This window comes from Carettochelys insculpta, chromosome 2 (assembly GCF_033958435.1).
Source record: "Carettochelys insculpta isolate YL-2023 chromosome 2, ASM3395843v1, whole genome shotgun sequence".
Taxonomy (NCBI): Eukaryota; Metazoa; Chordata; order Testudines; family Carettochelyidae; genus Carettochelys; species Carettochelys insculpta.
In genome coordinates, this window is record NC_134138.1 from 33965026 (window position 1) to 33988170 (window position 23145).

At 40.3% G+C, this 23145-nt stretch overlaps 1 protein-coding gene across 3 annotated transcripts in view; it reads left to right on the plus strand.

Annotated features, from left to right (window-relative positions):
- Positions 1-23145, plus strand: part of CSMD3 (CUB and Sushi multiple domains 3) — a 1166921-nt gene that overhangs the window by 1111072 nt on the left and 32704 nt on the right. For all 3 annotated transcript variants that reach the window (XM_074985642.1, XM_074985643.1, XM_074985644.1), the window contains 5 exons: positions 1287-1463; positions 6041-6220; positions 11493-11666; positions 13334-13507; positions 13791-13864. In XM_074985642.1, the coding sequence (XP_074841743.1) occupies positions 1287-1463; positions 6041-6220; positions 11493-11666; positions 13334-13507; positions 13791-13864 (779 nt within the window). The remainder of the gene's footprint in view (positions 1-1286; positions 1464-6040; positions 6221-11492; positions 11667-13333; positions 13508-13790; positions 13865-23145) is intronic.

Consider the following 23145-nt stretch of genomic DNA (forward strand, 5'->3'; position numbering starts at 1 on the left):
GCAAGGCACTCCCAGCCCCACATCTAGCCCCATACTCCTTCTCCCCCTCCAACCCACACTCACTCACCTTAACAGAAGGCAGCTAGCTCCCCATGGGTCTTCATCTGCTGCCAGCTTTGTATAGGGGCTGTGCTGGGCCACCCACATAAGATGGCAGGGGTGAAAGCCAATAGCAAAGAATTTCTCTTTCTTTGGGTTGTGGGGGATGATGCAGGGGAGCTGGGTTGCCTTATGCCCCTCTGGAATTTCATCCTGCTCCCCAGAAGGACATGCCCCCCCAGTTTGGGAAACCATAGTCTAGAGATACCACATGCTTTTTCTGGGGACAGAGGGGATGCTCACAGGTCTGTAGTTCCCCAGATTCTCCTTCTTCCCTTTTTTTAAGGATGGGCATTACATTTGTCTTTTCCTGTCATCTGGAACCTCCCCACTCATAAGGAGTTTTCCAAGATAATGGCCAAATGGCTCTACACTCACATCAGACAACTCCCTCAGCACCCTCAGATACATTAGAAACCCCCTGGATTTGTGTATATCCAGTTTTTCTAAACTGTTTTTAACCTGTCCTTTCACCGCTGAGGGCTATCTACTTCCTCCGCATACTGTGCTGTCCAGTGCAACAGTCAGAGAGCTGACCTTTTGTGTGAAGGCAGAGGCAAAAAAAGCATTGAGTACTTCAGCTTTTTGTATATCATCTCTCACTAGGTTTCCTTCCCCATTCAGTAATGGCCCCATTCCTTCCCTGACCACCACCTTATTGATAAACGTGCATAGAAACTATCTTGTTATCTTTCACATTTTGTTAACTACAACTCTAATTGTGCTTTGGCCTTTCTCATTGCACTCTGTCATGCTTGAGCAATTTATTTATATTCTTCCCAAGTCGTCTGTTCAAGTTTCTACTTCTTGTAAGATTCCTTGGTATCATAATCCATGTTCACAGGTAGACTGAATAAAATTTTTGGAAGCACCCATAAATCTTACATTTAGTAGGTTTCATGGACTTGATTCTGTAACCTAAATAGCTTTCTTTACACAATAGGATTTTTAGTGTAATTTCCTATGTATTTTTCCCTTGGGAAAATGAGAAAAATAAAGTATGATATATGCAGTTGAAATAAACCATCCCCATCATACGTTGTCAACAGGGTTTGAAAGCTAAATCTTCTATCATGTAAACATGCTGGCAGCAGGTGCATTATATGGATTGGGTCGTTAATCATTATCTTTTGTGAAACTTTTGATATTTGATATCTTTCTTATATATTTAATATTTTATTTTATAGCTGTTCAGTGTGGTAATCCAGGAACAACTGCTAATGGGAAAGTATTTCGCATAGATGGCACAACATTCTCTAGTTCAGTAATTTATTCCTGTATGGAAGGATACCTACTTTCGGGATCTTCTGTAAGACAGTGTACTGCCAATGGAACGTGGTCTGGATCCTTGCCAAACTGCACAAGTAAGATGAATCTTCCATGACTAGTCTTCTCATTTAAAATTAACTATGTCATAACAGATATCTCCTTAGGCCGTTTCTACACATGCCACTTTCTCTGAAAGTGGCACGCTAATAAATGGCCTAAAATATGCTAATGAGGCACAGATGCAAATTCCCCACACCTCATTAGCATAAGGTCACTTTATTTGGAGTCTGGCAGACGTTCTTCTGGCCTCCAAATCAGGTGATCTTATGCTAATGAGGTGTGGAGAATTTGCATCTGTGCCTCATTAGCATATTTTGGGTTGTTTATTAGCATGTGTAGAACCAGCCTTAGTGTTTTTAATTAAATTATTCTTTCTTATAAAGCCAGTAATATAGAATTTAGGTATTGACTGTCAGCTTTGCTTTCTGTTGCAAACCTTCTGAAACTTTTGGTAATTTTCATAACAAAATATATTCAATAGCTTTATCAACCATGACGATATTATGTAAGAGTAATATGAATAATTAAATTTTTGGAGAAAGGCATAAGTTAAAACATACTGGCTGTGTCCACACTAGAAGCATTCATCTACAGAAGTTACTGTTGGAAGAGGTGTTCCAACAAAACTTGTTGACAGATTGCATCTACACCGAAAAGTGACTGATTTTTTGATCCGCTCTGTTGACAAAAGGGCCTCCTGGAGCACCTACATAGCTTTTTTAACAGCTTCTTTTGACGAAATGCATTTTGTGTGTAGATGCTCCACCAGTTTTGTCAACAAAGCCCCAGTGATGTCCACAAAACTGTCTCGTGTAGACATAGCCTCTGACTAGTTTTACCTTTTGAAGCACATGTACATTCATGTATTCTGCGCACTTATTTACTGTGCTCAGAAAGGAATGTATGTTCTCTATGAGAAAGAATATTTATAAAGGGGACTTTTCCATTTCTCTCTCTCTCTCTCTCTCTTTTTTTAATATCTTTAAAAGATTGAAGATGCTGAGTGGCAGAGTTCCTCTCAGGCAGGTATCTTTTTGCAAAATCTGCCACAAGCAATATAGTGTGCCCAGAAGAGATTATTACAATTTTGTTCTGTCCCCAAAACAATTAGACTTAATGGAGGTATGCCAGTTTGCAGCAGCTGAGACTCATTATCTGCATCTCACTTTCAAAGGAGGTCTGCAAACACTAGTATCCTGAATTGTCACCTTATCCCAAGAGTTTATTCACCACAGATCAGTCTCATAGGACACTCTTCTTTCTGGTAAATTGTCACTTGTTACATAACAATACTTTCTTCTCCATATCCTGTGCACTATACAGCTGAATACTTGTCTGGCTGCTGTACTGGAAGAGGGTTCCCTCCCATAACAGTTTGTGATCGTTAACCACTTAGTGAAGATCTACTATTTATTTGGCATATGCATAGTTGTCTAGCCAACTGATGGCATCTTCAATAGCATGATGCACAGCATGATGCACACCTGAGCACAGCAGTTAAGGAGCCTGCTGACCCAAGCGCACACAGGCTATGTCTACATGGCCAAGTTATCTCAAAATAACAGCAGTTATTTCAAAATAACTTTGGCAGCATCTAAATTATGTACACACAATTTTGAAATAAATTTGAAATATGGGGTGTATTATTTTAATTATGATAGACATAATTTCCTGAGGGATAACACCTATTTTGAAATAGGCCATAGTGGGCTCCAATGGCAATACTTTGAAATAGCAGTGTGGACCCAAAAATGGTAGTATGAGATGTATTTTGTGAGTGGTTTCGTGTGTGCTTATTTCAAAATAGAGATGTCTTGTAGACATAGCCTCAATGAGCTCAGGAAGGCTACAGTCCTTCAGAATCTGTGGATATCATTCCCTGCTGCTGTTTTCTTTCCTCTCCTTTTCTTTGTATTTCCATTTTTCATTGGTAAGGACAAGAGAAGCAATGATCCTTTTATCTTTGTCTGTGGAACATCACTGACCTTTTCCATAGTTAGCAAAACCGTGAGAATATATGGATGTGCTTTGGGACACTTTTTGTACATCTACACTAGCCAGCTACTTAGAAGTAGCCGGCACAACGTCGAAATAGCATGCATCATGTCTACATGTGCCGTGTGCTATTTTGATGTTGAAATCGACGTTAGGCGGTGAGATGTCGAAATCGCTATTCCCATCCGAAGATGGGAATAGCGCCCTACTTCGACATTCAACGTCAAAGTAGGGCATGTGTAGATGATCTGCGTCCCGCTACTTCGAAATAACAGTGTCCTCCATGGTGGCCATCAGCTGAGGGGTTGAGAGACACTCTGTCCAGCCCCTGCGGGGCTCTATGGTCACTGCATGCAGCAGCCCTTAGCCCAGGGCTTCTGGCTGTTGCTGCTGCAGCTGGGGGTCCATGCTGTGTGCACAGGGTCTGTAACTGGTTGTCAGCTCTGTGGATCTCATGCTGTGCAGGGCAAGTGTGTCTGGGAGGGGTTCTTTAAGGGAGCTGCTTGGGGCTTTGCTGGCCCCTTATTTCGACGGGGAGCGCTTGTGTGTGTGGACACTCCACATTTCCTTCCGGGGCAGCTCCTTTCAATGTTCCCCATCGCTACTTCGATGTGGAACATCGATAGCACCAGCCCTGGAGGACGTGTAGATGATACACGTTGAAGTAGCCTATTTCGATGTCCTTACTTTGAAATAGGCTACTTCAACATAGTGTAGACGTAGCCTCTGAGAGATAGCTCTTTGCTGATGGAAATGAGACACATGATCCACAAAAGGGTGAGAATAGCCTGTGGACATTTAGGACTTTTAAGTCATAATCAGAGGAAGGGTATACATTGATTGCAGGCTCTCTCTCTCTCTCTCTCTCTCTCTCTCTCTGATGAGTCCTAATTATTACAGTTTTGAATCAGCAGTCCTTATCATAACAGCTTTGGTTGTAGTGAGATTTTCTCAGCTGCATGGTCCATTCCTTTAACTTAGACACTGGGTTCTTTACCCCAAAAATTCCTGCTCTGATTCTGAAATTGACAAGACCCTCTGTACTAGGATGAACATACCTATCCATAATTCTTCTTTTTCTTAGATGCGGGTTTTCTCCTTTGTCCACATTTTTGTAACGCTCTCTCTTGTGCAAAAAGCATTCCTTGTACATTTTAATTTTCATCTCCTCTCTCAACAGGTAATGGCTCTAAAATCAGCAGTTGAAAACTTTTTCCCTCTTGATGTCCACACTTCCCCATCAGCTGCAGGGAGTGAGCCAGATTCATTCGGACTGAATTGGCCTTGTTAAAATTGTTCCTACACATGATAACTAATGCTCTTCTTTTGAGATCTCTCTTTTCTCTCTCTCTCTCTCTAAAAATAAGGTATTTCTCTCTCTCTCTGCCCCCCACACACACCAAAGGAAGGGCTTATATCTATATTATATCTATATCTAAATCCATGTCTGTATCTACGTCTATATCTATGCATTCATCTGTAATTCCCTGTCCAGTACAAAGAAGGTTTTACTTATGAAAGCTTATGCCTAAATAAATATTTGCCCCAGTATTCCTCATTATCATACACCTCTGCTTCAGTTTAGTGTTCTTCTTTTCCAAGACAGTCCCCCTCCTCCTCAACACCATAGTAGTTGTCAGACTGTGGGTGGGTCTTCTCTGCTGTGTCCATTTGCCCACCAACTGCTTCTTTATGTTCTTCCTTCTGTTTTCCTTACTTATGGTATGTATGTTTGTTTTCTGGGTTCTTATAAAACATATGTGTTTTTTAAGGGTGATTTTGTCCTGATTTTATTTTCTGTGAAACATATACTTAACAAGCCAGTTCCATTCTTTATTTCTCTATTCCCCCCCATGTCTATGGTAAATTGGCATTCTCATTAACTGTTTACTTGCGAAGTTCTGGACCAGGGAAACTTTTCTTTTTTTCTGATTTCCATGGAGAAGAAAGCATGGATTGTCTTGCTTAATGTATTGGAGACCTCTTATTGCCAGAAGTCAACGTTTTGGGTTTTTCCCCTTTTGTTGCAGTCGTTTCCTTTTAAAATTAGGAAATTTGTCTATAAGCTTTAAGGACAAGCACATGAAAACTATCACACTGTATAGTCCTTGGGGAAGCAACATGCTTTTCTTTGTCTGCCTAGTCATTTTTAATGCCTTTGTTTTCCAACTGCTATGTTATAATCCTGAAATTTAAAATAGTACAGTCCATTCTTTGCACTTTTGAAGAGGTGTACCATTTTTCCTAAAATATATCTGTTGTAGAGATCCACGTGTTGGGTGAGGTAGATGAATTAGGTGGTAGGTTCACAGAATAACAGAGAGGTATCTGTTTAAGTCTGTACTCCAACAAAACAAAACAGCAGAAGTGTAGCACTGTAAAGATTAACCAAATGATTTATTCAGTGATGAGCTCATCACCAAATAAATCATTTGTTATTCTTTAAAGTGCTACATTTCCGCTGATTTGTTATGTTTACATAATGTAACTTGAGGTATACATTTGCTATTTTTTCTTTTTTGCAATAAATCATTATTTTGACCATGTGCTTTTTCTCCTCTCAGATACATAGTGACATTAATGATTTACCATCTGTTATTCAACTCCTTACTTGCAGTAATCAGTTGTGGAGACCCAGGTGTACCAGCAAATGGCTTGAGATATGGTGATGATTATGTTGTTGGACAAAATGTTACCTTCATGTGCCAACCTGGCTATACAATGGAATTGAACAACTCCATAATTCGCACCTGTACCACCAACGGCACATGGAGTGGAACAATCCCAATTTGTAAAGGTATAGTAATGATTTTGGTCATTGGAACATTTCTTCTTTAGTGACATTATACCAGTTGACAAGTATCAGAGGTAGCCGTGTTAGTCTGTAGCTTCGAGAACAACAAGAAGTCTTTTGGCACCTTATAGACTGACAGATATTTTGGAGCATAATACCTTTTGTATACCATAACATGTGAAAGTGAGTAAACACACATTATAACCAAAGAAATAACAAGTGGGAACATGTTAATATTTACAGTGTAAAGTGAGTTGGGGGCTTTAAAAATGTTGTCTTAGCTTTCTGTCTTTTGTTTCATAAAGTTAAAGTGTTAGTAGTGTTGTGCGGGAGATATTATTGGAACTCCCACGAACTTCTTACTAAGATTTTGCAACCAAAGTTAAAGGACAGTTCAGGTGACTTCCCTGCTTTCAATAGAGTTTATCCTTTTCCTGAATAATGTTATGTCTACCAGAGATTATGCAATTCAGCAATATATTTTGTGAAACTATATGGTATTGGAATGTATAACTGTCTATATGTCATGCATTGATTTTTCCCATGGTGGCATAACACTGGACCAAGTCATCCTTCCCATCAAAAAAAAATCTTTGGCCAATCCATCCTTGATGAGAGTACACAAGTTGAATGTTTTCCAGCAGTATTAATATAGTCATCATGTTTTTCAGCAGCAAAATCTAAATATTTACAGCAGAAGCCCTAATATGCATTTGTTTGCTATGTGCTGCTGACTCCTTACTATGGGATTTGTGAAAAAACAAAAGGATAAATCCTGTAATCCTTCACCCTTCCTCCCTGCTAACACATGCATCTCTACCTTACAGGTATCACAGGGAAGTTCTTGCTGCAGCCTGGGGTTAAGAATTGGCAGCTAATAATAAATTTTTTTAACACACTACCAAAAGGCTATTTTTTTCTAATGTCATCAAAACTGCTATTTTCAGAGTAACCTTTAACCTCTTCCTTGCTAAACTGAAGGGTATCTTTCCAAGGAGCCTTCTCCCTGATGTGTTGCGTACTTTTGACATAGTCTCCCACTGCATCTTAAGGTACTTTCCTCCACAGACTTGTGGGACTCTTCCTTCTTCTACATGGCCAAAGGCACCTGCAAACAGTCATGGGCATCAGTGGTTGCAGTTCTTTTTTCAACCACTTTTCTAGGGATATTTTCTAGGAATGCTTGATAAATCCTCCCTTTTCTTTGTCTATGCTTCCACCTGACTGGGCTCATTCTCTCTCATGTCTTCAATTTGAAGGCTCTCAGATCTGCATCTCCATCCCTATTCTATACTTCTGCCATAAATGTCTTTTTGGGGCTTGCCACCTCCTCCCAGTTATATCATTGTTTTAGGTGGGTATATTGCCCAAGCAGGGCAGTGACATGTTCAGATTCACAAATGAAGAAAGGTCCACCCATGCTCCCAAAAGTTGGCAATATTTATTGAGGACTATCAGGAAACATCACCCCAAGCATATTATCCCAAACCCTAAGGCAAGAAGCTTATGTCCCTTCAGCAGCCAGGGACCCTGAAATGACTTCCAATGACCCCAGGGACCCAATGGTCCAATGGTGAAGTACGTAAGCCAAGGTGGAGGGTTTACTTTTATACCCAGTTCTTGGAGGAGGGCTAGTAAATCCCAGGCCTCCAGTCCCTTATGCCAAAGACTAAAAAAGTACATTCTGCTCATTTGTCATGATCAGCTTAATTTACAAGCTTCGTGATCATGCCCTCTGCATCTGTAAGTTCTTGCTCTGTTCACATGCATCTGCCTTGGGACAGATGTTTTTCATTTCTTGAGCCATGCCAAGACACTGCCTCCACGCCTAGTTCTGCATGTACAAAGCCTTCTACTTTTTTTTTCCTCTTACAGTGGGGGGTCAGTTCTGCTCACAGTGCTTTGAATTCTGTTGATTCTCAAGTGCTTCAAATTTCTTGTTCAACCCCCTTCTAAAAATGCTCTTCTTCTGCTTGCTTTTCATTACCAACCATCATCAAATATTTCTGTTTTCACATACAAAACTCTTTTTGCCTCATATTTGCTTATAGCATTTCTATATTGCCTATTCCCACAGATCCCAGGCACTATAATCAAAGCATATTTTATATATTACTTCAGATTAATTCTATGGTGTGAGTATCTATAATTCTATCTTTTGTTTACTGTTCCTTTAAATGAAAGTTGTCCTATCAATCTGCTAGGAACCCAACAGTAAAGAATTGCAAAATGGATTATTTTACATATTCTGCTTTTAAGTTGTTTTCTTCCCTTTTTCATCAACTCTTATGTGTATTTTAGAGTAAGGTTCAGATGTGTGCTCCATCGGGCATGCTGGACAGCTCTAAATAAGGGGTTGCAATTTTGAGTGGACTTCCAAGGAGTAATTCTGGCTGGGTCAGAATCAGAGGCACCATTCCAGCAAACTCTTATTCCATGATTGGCCTGTTCTGTTACTGATCTTGCAGATAGAATCCAGGTCCTTGATCCCGTCTTTTAGTTTACCCTTCCCTATTTATGCTGCTGTTACCCTAGGGACATTAGTGTACATCCCAGTATGATTCCAAAAGGCCTCTGCACAGCCATGCAAACCCAACTTTTTGATGCGGGCCAGAGATTATGAGATCTTTGAAGAAGATACACTCTTCTGTCTATCTATCAGTTACTATACACACTTATGGCACTATACAAATATTAAGTAATCAAGTATGCAATCTCTGCTTTCTGAAATTTCCTTTCAGAGTTAGAGTATCCAACCTATCCCAAGCTACAGATAGAGGCCTGTTTTACAGTTATATTAAATGGAGGATGAGTTCATACCTACCAGTCTCAGTGAGATTTTCACTCAACCCAGAGCAATATTTCACCCATTCATAACCACCATAAACAAGGCAGCAAATGCCATCGTTTTGGAAGCCATGCTTTCATATCCCTCTACCCCAGTCTGAGCACCAGACAGATAAGGAAAGGCCCAACCAGCAAGTCTCTAAAAATACTAGCCCAGTAAAAAAGGGATTTCTATAGTGCAGTGGTTCCCAGCCTTCTCAGTAACTTGGCACACTTCAATGAAACAAACAATTCCACAGCACACCCACTTTTTTCAGCTGAATGGATTGCTCATAAACGTCACATATACCTATATTTATTATGGTTACAGTCTTAGTAGAGTGGTTTGCAACGTAATAGTGCATACAACAAACTAAATAAGGACCAAATCCATTAGTGTTTCAAATCCACCACAGCATACATTGTCTTAGACAATGAGCACAGGCACATTTGCAAAATCTGCTCAACGCTGTGCTAGAGAGGTTGAGTAAACGAGCAACCAGCAAAAGCAGCCTCTCCTCCCCACCAGCCTGTAAGAGCCAGAATGTGACATTTCAAGTGTGTCCCAGCTGTAAGACTCCTGCCCTCCCTCACTTCCCCTTGCCACAGCAGGGAGTGGGGGCGAGCTCCCTAACAGCTTATTTGGGGCAGTAAGCAGCATTTCAGTTGAGAAAAGGACTTTTGGGATTGGCATTTCCCCTCATGGTAGCTCTTCAAAGGCTGGCTGAGTCCCAGCTGTAATGGGGTTCATCAGTTTCTCCTCCCCTCTGCTGCCAACATACATGGTAGCTTTGCAAAGAGCCACAGTGAGGGGAAATTGACAAATTTGACAGCACACTGAGATAGTTCTCAAGGCACTCAGGAGTGCCACAGTATATTGGTTGAAAAACAACTGATATAGTAACACCCCAGGTCCTTGTTATCCTGCTTGGCTGAAAGATCATTACAATAATGACATTTTCACTTACACCCAGAGTTCTCAAAGCATTTAACAGCATTAATGAATGAAGCCACAAGCACCTGTGTGGTGCAGAGAAGAGTTGATAATGCTATTGTATAGAATTATACTAATGGTGAAAGTGATGCACAGGAAAGCCAGGTGGATTCCACAGTTCACACAGCAAGAACCTCATGCTCCTGACCCATGTTCCCTTTAATTTTCATTCTGAATGCAGAATGACTGGCTGGGTGTACGTGTAAAGCATTTGAGTGAAGCCCTTTCACATCCCTGATTCACATAGTCTCTCAACTCTCCTCATTTGTCTTCATTCACTGCTTCCCACCCGCCTCACTTCCTCCCCCTTTCTCCCTTCATCCCATCCAACTACTCTCACTTGCTTTCTTTGTTCTCTGTTCTTTCCCACTAGTGCTCTCCTCCTTCATTATTTCTCATTTATTCACTCCCTCTGGCTCATTCACTTTGCCCTTCTTTTGTCTGCCTCTCATTGTCTGTCTCCCAGGCCAATGTGCTTCCCGTTTACCCATCCCTTTTCATTCATACCATCCCTCAGCTTGCCACTTTCTCCTTCTCTCTTCCTGCCTCCCATTTATTTTTGGAAGTCAGTAGCTGCTGCAGCCATTCCTTGCTGGCCCAACCCCAAAATCAAATAGCACCAATCCCCATTACTTCTTTGTAGAACCTTTCCTGGTGCTATCCTTCTTGGTGCTTCTGCTACTCTCCTGGCCACCAAGAGAACTGAGGTATAAGTTTGGGACCTACATTCTTCACTCCAACTCAAACCTAGAGTGAACATTGCCTTAAAAAGTCTCCCATTTCCGCCTCGTCCATGAGGAGGGTTAAGTAAAGTTGGAATTTTTATGTCCCTCTCCAGCACTAGCAACCTCAAGAGAAGAGGGATCCCAGAATCACCTGCTCATCTAGAAGTTAGATGTCCTGATAGAGAGTTATCCATCAGGCAGACACTGCTCAATGTATGGAACATACCAAGAGAGAGTGAAGCTGCACATTGTTCTTTTAGGGAACTTTGCTCCTGAATCTCATTCCTTTGTTTTAACAATCAGCCTTTCCCAAAATTGGTTTGCAGAAAGTGTTGGATTGTGAACATGTGCAAATGAACATAAGTGTACTCCAGGATGCATAACAATCAATAAAATATTTTTATCATTAACTTCATTAGTATTTTATCAAACACTGTATATAATACAGACTGCATAGTGATTTCCATGTGTTGTCTTCCCAACTGGTGTAATGCAGCATTCAACTTTGAGTTACAACTTCTGATAACTGGTACAATTGTGTATTCAAGAAATGGAGGCAAGCAGAAATATTAGCTTTAGTGGTTTTGCAAGAATACTGCCAGGAAGACAGCATTTCACCACTGTATTGTACTCCAAAAAGATTAAATGAGCACATATTATTCTTCTAGTAACTGTGCACACCAGAGATATTTACAGCAGCTGTGCCTAATCGCTTTGAATTTTATTGCAGCTGTTACTTGCCCAACACCTCCCCAGATCTCTAATGGAAGGTTGGAAGGAACAAATTTTGACTGGGGATTTAGTGTTAGCTATGTCTGCTCCCCTGGCTATGAACTATCCTTTCCTGCTGTTCTGACATGTGTTGGGAATGGAACTTGGAGTGGTGAGGTACCTCAGTGTTTACGTAAGTATTTGTTTGAATTTTGCATTTTAACCTTATTATGTTCCTCACTCATGCCTCACTTGTTAGTCACTTGACAGCCACTTGTCACATTATTTGGTGGCTTGTCATGTTTCTTTGGAAAAGACATTCACTTAAACTTACATTGTTGAAAGGAGGAAACCTAGAACCCTCAATCTGTTACAACTATAGGATGTTTTAAATGCATATCCTTCCATTCTAAAGAAAAAGAAGGCTTCTGTGAACTACCTTGTTTAGTTTCTTGAATGACTGTGTGAAAGAGAGTTAGTGGACATGCAACAATATCAAGTTGCCAGGAAAAGGCTAGTTAAAAATTTCAAGTAAAATGATGCCGTTTCCACATAAACTCTGTTACAATTATCTAGTTTCCAAGAATGCCAGTTCCTTGTCAGGGAATTATTTTTCCTCTGATAGCTTGGGACTTTAATAATCACATAAGCACCCAGAAAAAAAGAAATAAGAAATCTAAAAAAGTATTCAGATTTCTACAGACTATAATCTGAGTGTGGCATACATTTACTAGAGAGCAAAGAGTTTATGTTAGAAAGTAGTCATACTGAAGCCAATCACAATAAGCACAGTAGTGGATACTATGGTAAATTGTAGGTGTTTGCAAGTTCAGGCTCTTACAGACTTTCAAGCCTCTCCTGGAAACAATTTTGCAGCAGATTCTATTCTGCAGCCTCTCTGCAACCAGTGATCTTATATCAGATAATGCAGAGACTGGAAGCATAGAATATTTTGGAGCTGATCATATCACTGGTCCATGAGACCTTATATCCAGCTTCTGAAAGTAGCCAATACCTAGTACTTCAGAGAAAGGCCAAAAAAACTACCCCAAAATGTATACAAGTGTTTCATTGCTATGCTGTGGACAGAAGTAAATCCTTGCACGTGATAAACTTAAAGCCTTAAAACTGTGATTTAGAATACACTTGAGGGTCAGAAATATATTCTGTTTAATAAAGGTCTTATTACTGTTGGATTTTCAGATTGCTGCTGGAACAACTTGCCATGTTCAGTGTAATTATTTTTATTGTAGTTCTAGTTAGCCGCACTAACTTTCTAGTGATCTCATTCTATACCCAAGTTTTCAGTTATAATTAATGCTGATGAAGTAGGATCTGCTGATCCATAAATCTTGTACTATTTAGACAAATTCTTTTGCTCCATCCAAGAGCATAGAGGAACATGTAAGAAGCAGATGCAATTGTGTGGGCAGAGGTCAGGCATATCTACAGTCGTTTTCTGTGGAGCACTTTGCATGCTGATATAACATAGGATTTGGGGTGACACTAGAGATGTGGATAGGGAGGGTTTTGTAGCAGATAGATCCACCAGACACACAGTTTGTCCCCAAGTGGTTCCCTCTGCCTTGCTCATAGGGATTCTAAGCAGCCACGAAAACTAGCTCAACCTGGAGACTTCAGTCGGTACTAGCAAAGATTGGTAAAGATTGACTTCTTTCATCATGATGCACAGACTCCATTCATTCCTCAGTCTCACAAAACTCCCATTAATTTGGCTGTGCATAAAAGTCAGATGTTAGATTTGGAATAAATTTTCTGCTAAGGTGCTTTAACATGTGTTGTTTTAATAACTTTTAGCAAATACTGAGCACTTTCTATATGTCACACCATTTTCCTTAGCAAAGTTTTGTGGCGACCCAGGAGTACCTGCCCAAGGAAAACGAGAGGGCAAGAGCTTCATCTACCAGTCAGAAGTCACTTTCAGCTGCAGTCCTCCATTTGTTTTGGTTGGGTCTAGTACTAGGATATGCCAAGCAGATGGGACTTGGAGTGGTTCATCTCCTCGATGTATAGGTAAAATTATATTAATGTTACTGAGATATGTTGGATTCAGCTCCTAAAGTCTCCCACTTCTAGTCCTGTAATTTTGTATTTGAGAACTTTGATTGTGTTGTGTTGTGTTGTGTTGTTCTACACTATCTGTAAAATCAGACCGCTTTAGTCATGAAACTTCTACTGATACCATTTTCACAAGGTGAAATTAAATATGTTTGCTAAGGCACAGGTTTTTTCAATAAAAGTTATTTTATTTTGTGTTAGTTTTATTTTGTTTATTTTGTTTATTTATTTATTTCAGAACCCACTCGCACAGCATGTGAAAATCCTGGAATCCCACGGCATGGATCACAAAACAATACATATGGCTATCAGGTAGTGTGTTTTAAGTTTTTGGTTTTGTTTTTTGTAACACCCAGAAGTTCAGATGTTCTCAGACTATGATCTAGTAACCACAGGTGACTAAAGGAGCACTTGCCTATGGTATGCTCATACGGTGTATGTTCTCCTTATTTCCAGATGCAAATTTGCATTAAAATCAGCTATTAACCATTTAAATACTTGTCCAGTACTAAACTCTAGTTGACAAATGATGTTATGTGATGATAAATGTGAGGGAAAGTGTTTAACATGCTCTGGAACTGGAAGGCAAATAAATTATGGGAAAAATTCCTGTATTAAAATATGGTCTGCACGATGAAAAAGTGTGGAAGCCTTATACTTCCTTTGACACACTCTGCAAATGTATAAATTGATATTGGAAAGAGAGGTCATTTCCTTAATCAGAAAACAAAAGCAATATCCAAATTATTCATCTATCTTAGTTTTGCTTACACTGAGGAAATACTAATGCAGGTAGAACCTCTCTAATCTGGAACTCTCTCGTCCAGCAACATCTGTAATCCGTTATGATTTTCTTTAGCCAGTTGACCACTTATCAGGGATGTGGCCAAGTTTCCCGTGGTCCCATAACCTTTGTTTACAGCCACCAGTCCTGTCTCTCAGTGTTCTGTGCTGTTTTTAAACTGTAATTTACCCTTAAGTGTCTTCTAAAAACCCAATAAGCAGTGAAGGTGTTGGTAGTGTGCTAGAGAATAGTGACCTCCCAGAGTCCAGCAAATTCTTTCATCTGGTACCAGTCAGGCCCTGAGGGGGCCAAATGAGAGACGTTCAAACTCTGTAGCAATAAAACCTGGTAGGTAATACTTAGTTTTTAATTAGGCAAAAGCATTTATTTCAGTGGTATATTTCTTAGATGACTGAGTAAGGATGTCAGAATTTGGCCTACATTTTGCTAATATGATAAAACTCTTATACTCAGGACAGATTTTCCTTCCTTTTGCTTACACAAAGTATATTGGGAGATATTCCAGTGTGAAATGGGCAAAAGTAAACAGAGAATCAATGTCATCATTTTTAAAATATAGTACATAGACAATTTATTTATGCTTTTGAGACAACAAAATCCTACATTACACAGTGTTCATTATGTAGATCATCTATTACATTGGAGTTGCCAATTTCTGTAATTTTGTTGTCAAATTCCCTAGAGTCTGATATGTTAAACATTTGTTTTACATGCTGACAGGCAAGTCTCTTTAGGCTTTTTTTTTTCTTTTTGGAACGGGGGCGGGGGGGAGAGGAGTTTTGTTGTTGTTGTTGTTGTTGTGATGAATGCAAGCATCATTAGCATCCAGCACACAACTCTTCAGGTAAACAGGAAAGGTGTTAACTGAAAAATAATTTGTTAAACAAATTTAGCTGTTGGTAAGATTAAATTCTAAGGTTAATGCCTTACGCATAAACAGGACAATGCTGTGAATGCTTTTCAGCAGCAATTCTGTAGTACACTGTATATCCTCACATACTACTTCACTTAAATACTAGTTTGTCCACAACCTCCCATGTAAATGACTTGGAATTGTTTAGGAATTGAATATGAAGACATCAATTTCTGTTGCTCTACATGTGATATCACAGTTAATACAGTGCAGTATACTGGTGTCACTGTCTCAGGTCATTGGGGAGCAGTGGGACAGCAGTACTTTCTCTCTTTTCCTGTAGGAATTGCAGCATTCCTTTTTCTGTTTAATGGGAAGGGGAAGCTAGGCCCTCTCCCTGGTGCCTGGTGGGAAATCTAAAACTGAAAGATAACACTCCCAAGGCCATTCCACCTATATCTGCAGGGAAAGGATTAAAGAATCCAAACCTAAATCCAAAACACAACAGTCCTAATCTTCACAGAAAGACAATAACTAGCACCATATATATCAATATGTTGAAAATATTTATGGAAAATTAGAGAGACAAGTTGGGTGAAGTAATCTATTTTACTTGGTGACAGAGACAAGCTTTCAAGCTACATAGAGCTCTTTTTCACTTACCTTGATTCACTAATGTTCTGGAACCAAGATGTCACAACAACACTGCAGACATTTATGGAGTATTAAACTGAGAGATTGGAAGTTTTAGCAAATGAATAATGAAGATGATTTACCAGATAAGTTCTGATTCTAAAATAGTATATGTTCCCCACAATTTGTATATAATATCACAAGAGCTAATTTGCAAAATTCGTTGTGCAGCTGCTAATTAAGGTCTCACAAACATGGAAGAGTTCAAGTCTCAGGCTGACAACACAATCCCACCTACAGCGTCTTCCATACTCTGGTTGTTGGGTGTTAGATCACATAGACAGAACATGCACATAGGTTGCAAATTTCTTCCTAGCTACTTCTTCCAGGCTATCCACTTCCTTTCCTACCCAGTACACTCCTGTCATCAGAACTCCAAGGTCAAGGTGTTTTGCGAGCAGGCTATGTAGAGAATCATCCATTCCTGACCTTTGCACTTTACAGTATGGAAGTCTTCTCCAAAGTTTACATTTCAATGATCTGTACCTACAAAAAAACTGCTACTTGCCTGTTTTTCCAGGCACCAAAGACAGGGTCTTTGCACAATGTGGGTCTCTTTTAGATCATAGTACATGTGCTATTGCCACATCTGAATGTAATGATGCTAGTTGGAATTTTCCAGAGTTAAAACAGGCAGAAACTCAGCAATGTTATGAGTTCTGAGGCTCCTGCTTATTGGTTGTGTCTACAGTACCCCCCCTTTCGTAAGCGGCATGTTAATGAGGCACTTTGGAACGGGTTAATGAGGTGCTAACATGCATATTCAGTGCTTCATTAGCACAGTGGCAGCCAGTTGTGCTTTGAAAGTGCTGCTTTCGAAACACAAACTGGCCATGTAGACGTGGGCACTTCGAAATAAACCCCACGCTTTGAAATTCCTTTACTGCAGATTTGTTTTTGGAATGAGGTAGTTTCAAAGTGTGGGGTTTATTTCTAAGTGCCTGTGCGTACACAGCCAGTTTGGGTTTTGAAAGCAGTGCTTTTGAAGTTTGACTGACTGCCATTATGCTAATGAGGCACTGACTATGCATGTCAGCACCTTATTAACCTGTTCCGAAGTGCCTCATTAATGTGCCTCTTCCAAAAGGGAGGGGCATGTGTAGACACGGCCTAAGTGAACCAGATGTTCATCCGAAATGCTAGCTCAGCCCTACTACAGATCCCAGGCATTGAATGTAAATAAATGGTATCATCAGGTGTAATTGGGATGTGTACTAGCATTTAGGATGTTATCATCATTCCGGTATTTTGTTATGTAGCAAATCTATCATGAATGCAATATGTTATATAAAGCAGATTTTACAAAGACAAAATACCTTTGTCTCAGTGTATAGCAACTTCATCTATAAGCTTGAAAAATAAATTGTTCCATTCAAATGAACTGTGGGTTTGAAATATTTGTTCAGAGATATTGCTAGTAACATCGGAAATTGTTTACAGTGTGTTGACCATAAGCCATTACTGCACACCATACTGCTGAACTGAAACAAGGATTTATTTAGAACAATCTGTCTTCCATGCAAGGCTCTGTAGTCCTACTTTTTTCCAATTTAGGTTTTCTGGAAATTCAGCAAGTTTCCTGCATGTTAAAGCTTGAAGGGAGCCAAAGAGCAAACTGTATTTAGAAAGAAAAATAGCTACATTACACCTGTGGTAGCTTTGTATTACCTCTTAGGTCTGTTTTATGATGTTCCATAAGATATTCAATATGAAGATAAGGGAAAACCTTGTAAACTTTCTTCTTCTGTTGAATTTACTGCTCATAAAACATGTTTGGGCAGACTCTTTGTCTGAGGGAAACATCTTGGTATAGAAATATATACAGAGCTTGGAGTGCAGGAGGGGGTGAGGTCTCTGTTTCAGGGTGCAGACTTGGGGGGCAGAAATTAGGAACACAAGGTGAGGGAGAGAACACTGGATTGGAACAGAGGGTTGCAAGAATGAGTCAAAGCTACAGTGTGGGTCTAGTGTGGGGTCAGAGATGTGGGGTTTGGGGTGTAAGAGGGTGCTCTGTGCTCTGCTCTGTGAGAGAACTGAAGGATGTGGGTGTTAGGCAGGAGATCATGGCCAGAGGAGGGCACTGGGGCCAACAAGAGGTTTGGGTGCAGGCTTCAGTTAGCATTAACCTCAAGTAGCTCTCTCTGGTTCCTACACAGAGACAAAGCCAGAAGCTCTCTGCGTTGCCCTGTCTGCAGTTCTCATTGGCCATGGTACGTGGTCAATGGGAGTTTCAGAGCTGTTGCTTGTGTTGGGGCAGCATACGGAATCTCCTGATATCCCTAATCCCAGCAGCCATGCACAGCCACATCATGCATGGAGTGGAGAATGCCCTTGACCTGGCTTCCTAGAGTGCTAGGCAGAGTGTGGCAAGTTCCTGAACCTGCTCTCCAGCTGGACCACTGGAACAGGGAAAGCCCATGACCTTGCTCCCCAGTTGGAGATCAAGGACCAGAGTGAAAAATCTCATGGGTTAGATGAAGTCCATGGACTGTAGTCTGCCTATGCCTACTATAAAACTATAATATTGGCAGCACCGTGAAAGGAGAGCATGCTTATTTTGAGATTGGTGCTTTATATGTAACTCAAACACATATGTGTGGTTAACAGTCCCATGTAGTGGTAGCTGCACCACTTCACAGAGAATGCGTAAGTGTCCCCTACATCCAAAGCTGAGAGCCCTCTATCTCAAGCTGTAGAGGCACTGGTACTAAGCTCCAGCAGCTCCAGGTCTGAGACTGCTTAGCTGTGGCTACGTTACCCCACCCTTTCAGAGGGAGCATGCTAATGAGCCACTTCAGCAGATGCTAAGGAGATGCTGCCATGAATGTGCAGTGCCTCATTTGCATAATGGCAGCTCCACACATTTTGAACTTGCCAGTTTTGAAACGCATGCTGCCCATGTAGCTGGGGCCTTTTGCAGTGACGCCCCAGACTTTGAAAGCCCCTTCTTCTCAAAACCAAAGGGGAAGGTGGGGCTTTTGAAAGGCCCCTGGCTACATGGGCAGCATACGTTTCAAAACTGGCAATTTCAAAGCATGCGTGGCAGCCATTATGCTAATGAGGTGCTGCATATTCATGGTCATGCCTCATTAGCATTTGCTGAAGTGGATCATTAGCATGCCTCCTCTGAAAGGAGGGGGTAGTGTGGCCACAGCCCTTGTGGACAGTTACATATAGTGTGAAGAACCACATTAAAACCTCCAAGCATGCCCCCCACCTCTGTGACTTGATCTTAAACAGTGAAAGAATAGTTCATTCTTAGTTTAATCAGCCTTTAACGTCCAACAAAGATGCAAATTGTGTGAAATTATGTAATGTGCCCACATGGAAATAAGACTACAGACTTATTCACATAGGCCAAGAAGCATTGTTTCTTTAGTAGCAAAAGCTTAAACTTGTAGCACTGGATTGAATTAATAAGAGTGATATTGTGCTGAAAGTCTCGCTGTCCCATTACCAATAACCAGAGACACCAAGGGGTTTTTTGTTTGTTTGTTTGTTTTTTTCCTGAAAGAGCCTTTATGACTACATAGTTTTTCAACTAGGGTTCAGTAAGGATGTGAAGATGTACACTTTGTTTAACTTCCAGAAGGATAGTCAAATGTTAGTTGAGCAAAAGAACATCTACAGCAGAGACACTGAGGAATACACATGGTCCATCTCCTAGATCCAGGCATCCTTGCCTTCTGAAACTATAACCTTTTATGGCTTTTGTTTGTTAAAAAATAGACAGCAAGCTACAATAAATAACATGTACTTAATGTAAAAAAGACTGCTTTGAGTCCATTTATGGCTAGAGTAATGACTCTAATGATGCACCTTCTTATGCAATAGATCTACTTTCTAAAAGTCATGCCTATTTAGTGATGCAGACAAGACTTTATCACATTTTACTTCAGAGAGTCGAGTTAGATGTCTTCTGCTCTGATTTCACTAGATTTTGCCAAGTAGTCGACTCTGTTACAAGGGGCAAATTTTTATTTCTGGTGCAGACAACCAATCAAGAAAGACCAGAGATTGGTATTGTGTACAGGGGTGACTGGAAAAGAAAATATTTTTACTTGTAAAATAAGACACCCTGAGTTTTACACTGGTAAAACCTTGTCAGCTGGTGCGTGGACATGGGACAGCTCATTAATGTCCTATATTTGGTTTGACCATGTTGCTCAAAAGAAAAAAAAAACGGCAAAATTTAATGTAGCTGGCACCCATATACAGCAGTAGCTGTTTTATCTGCCTCTCCAAGAACTGGAAACTCATCACTGTACTCACAAAAAGAGCTCTTTCTTTCAGCTCTTGTTCCCCAGCATCTGACTCTTGCCACATCCATCTACAACCCAGGTGTTTTTTTCTTTTCCAATACTCATAACAATTCAGTTTCAGTTCTTAGCAAATTCTTTGGTCAGTTTTTAGTTTAGCTGAATTGGTCTTTACCACAGCTAATTAAAATATTTGCTATCCTTTGTGAAGTGAATGTATCGCAATCTCAGAAGTGTATGTGTTCATTAACAGCTCCGCATATAGCCTAAGCCAGCCGCTTTGAAAATGTATTTTCAGTAACTATCAGATAGGTAGCTGAGTTAGTCTGTATCTTCAAAAACAACAAGAAGTCCCGTGGCACCTTATAGTCTAACAGATATGTTGGAGCATAAGCTTTCATGGGGAAAGCCCCACCATGTTACATGCATGAGCTGGGGGGGTTGCATCTGACAAAGCAGGTCTTTGCCCACAAAAGCTTATGCACCAAAATATCTGTTAGTCTATAAGGTGCTACAGAACTTTAGTAACTATGTAATGGTTAATAGTTAGACCTCTTTTTCTGAGATGAGTGTCACACCTTTACAAAGTTGTAGCAGATACCCAGTGTTGATTTTCCAATGGACAAAAAATCAGTGATGCCAAGCCTGGATATAAAATTATCTCCATAGACATGCATCTGACAAAGTTGTTTTTTCCCACCAAAAGCTTATGCTCCAGAAACTCTGTTAGTTTATAAGGCTCCACAGGACTTCTTTTTGTTATCTCCAGAGTACAGTTTAAAATAAAAAAAAAAGAACAAGGTAGAAATATTTTATGCATTGTTACTGTATCAGGATACAAAATCATGAGTTGTTTTTGGAGTGGAAGAATGTTTATGGAAATTCTGTGAATGTTATAAACTGTAATTTTGTATGTTATTTATGTTAGCAGTGTGGCCTTTTGAGTTTGGTATTGTAGAGTCAGTAATTAATGACCTAAGAAGACAGATGCCCCTAGAAGATGGCAGGTTGCTAAAGAAGAGACTTTGGGATGAATGGGTGGGCTGGTGAATGTGTGTGGCAGGGTGTTATTTTTGAATCCAGGGACAGTACTATGATGCACACCCAGCTTCAAGGGACAGGAGTTTCCACAGCCAATTCAATCTCCAATTCATTTGCTTTTCAGCAAATCACACTCCAGGGCCATGTCTACACTAGCCAAAAACTTCAAAATGGCCATGCAAGTGGACATTTCAAAGTTTACTAATAAAGCGCTGAAATACATATTCAGCGCCTCATTAGCATGCGGGCGGCCACGGCACTTCAAAATTGACACGGCTCGCCGCCGTGCAGCTTGTCCAGACAGGGCTCCTTTTCGAAAAGACCCCAGCTACTTCAAAGTCCCCTTATTCCTATGAGCAGATAGGAATAAAGGGACTTCAAAGTAGGTGGGGTCCTTTCAAAAAGGATCCCCGTCAGGACAAGCCGTGCAGCGGCTAGCCGCGTCAATTTTGAAGTGCCGTGGCCTCCTGCATGCTAATGGGGTGCTGAATATGTATTTCAGTGCTTTATGAGTAAACTTCGAAATGGCCATTTGCATGGCCATTTCGAAGTTTTTGGCTATTGTAGACACGGCCCATTAGGCAAAGTCTCCCCTGAGGCAACTTCAAAGTGTCAAAATTTAAAGTGCCAGCATGATGCGTAGCCACAGGCACTTTGAAGTACCTGCACTACTTTGAAATGACTTTACTCCCCAAAATTTTGAGGAGTAAAGGCACTTCGAAGTAGCACAGGCACTTCAATGTTGCTGTGGAGGAGAATTAGCCTAATGAAGTGCTGCATATGCATTGCAACATTTCATTAGTAATCTCCCATCACCCTGATTACCATGCCTCCTTTGAAGAAGGGAACAAGTATCGACAGCCTATTTGCCTTTTTTCTAGTCCTCTGAGAGCTCTCCTGTCTTCTGCAAGTTCTCAGTGATAATTGCTAATAGCTCAGATATCTCTTCAGCTAGTTTCTTTAGTGTCCTAGGATGTATTTCACCAGGTCCTGGTGACTTGAAGATATCTGACTTGCTTAAATAATTCTTAACTTGTAGTTACCCTAAATTAGCCTAAGATTCTTACCCATTTACAATAATGTTCACTGTTAGTCATCTCAGCAGTTGTTGATTAAAACTAAAAAAAAAAAAAAGCATTTAACACTTTAGTCTTTGCTGTATTTTTTATTGTCTTTCCCTCCTGATTGACACAATGGCCATTTCTACACAGGCCACTTTCTTTGAAAGTGGCATGTTAATATGCGGCCCAAAATATGCTAATGAGGTGTGGATGCAAATTCCCTGTGCCTCATTAGCATACTAATTTTCTTCCCGAAAATTTTTGGGAAGAAAGGGCCTCCGGAAAAAGGACTTCCTTCCAGAACACCTCCTGGGGGCCGTACTTCTACACAGCGTTTTGGAGTCCGGAAGAACGGTCTTCCAGGCTCCAAATCACGTGACCGTATGCTAATGAGGTGCAGGGAATTTGCATCCGTGCCTCATTAGCATATTTTGGGCCTTGTATTACCATGCCACTTTCGAAGAAAGTGGCCTGTGTAGAAACAGCCAATGAGTTTACTCCATTCTTGGTCTTCCTCACTCTCCTATTTACAAAATGTTTTCTTGTTACTCTTTTATTTCATTTTGTGCCCTGGTCTTTCTAATTTTGTTGCTACATGCTTGTATATATATTCATCCTTTATCGTTTGACCTAGTTTTCATTTTTTTTTAACTTGCCTTTGATTTCCTGTATAATATTTCTGATTGAAGCTTACTGTAGGGGGTAAAGAGGACAGAATTCCTGAGTGTTTACGTGATCTTAATCTTGAACAAGTTATTCAGGCCAATATTTTCAAATTGTATCCCTAAGTAGCCTTTTGTAGGAGCTACTTGGATTTCCACTACTTAGTATCTCAAAAATCAGGCTATTTGATTTAGGAGCAAAATATGGGTGAAAGTAAA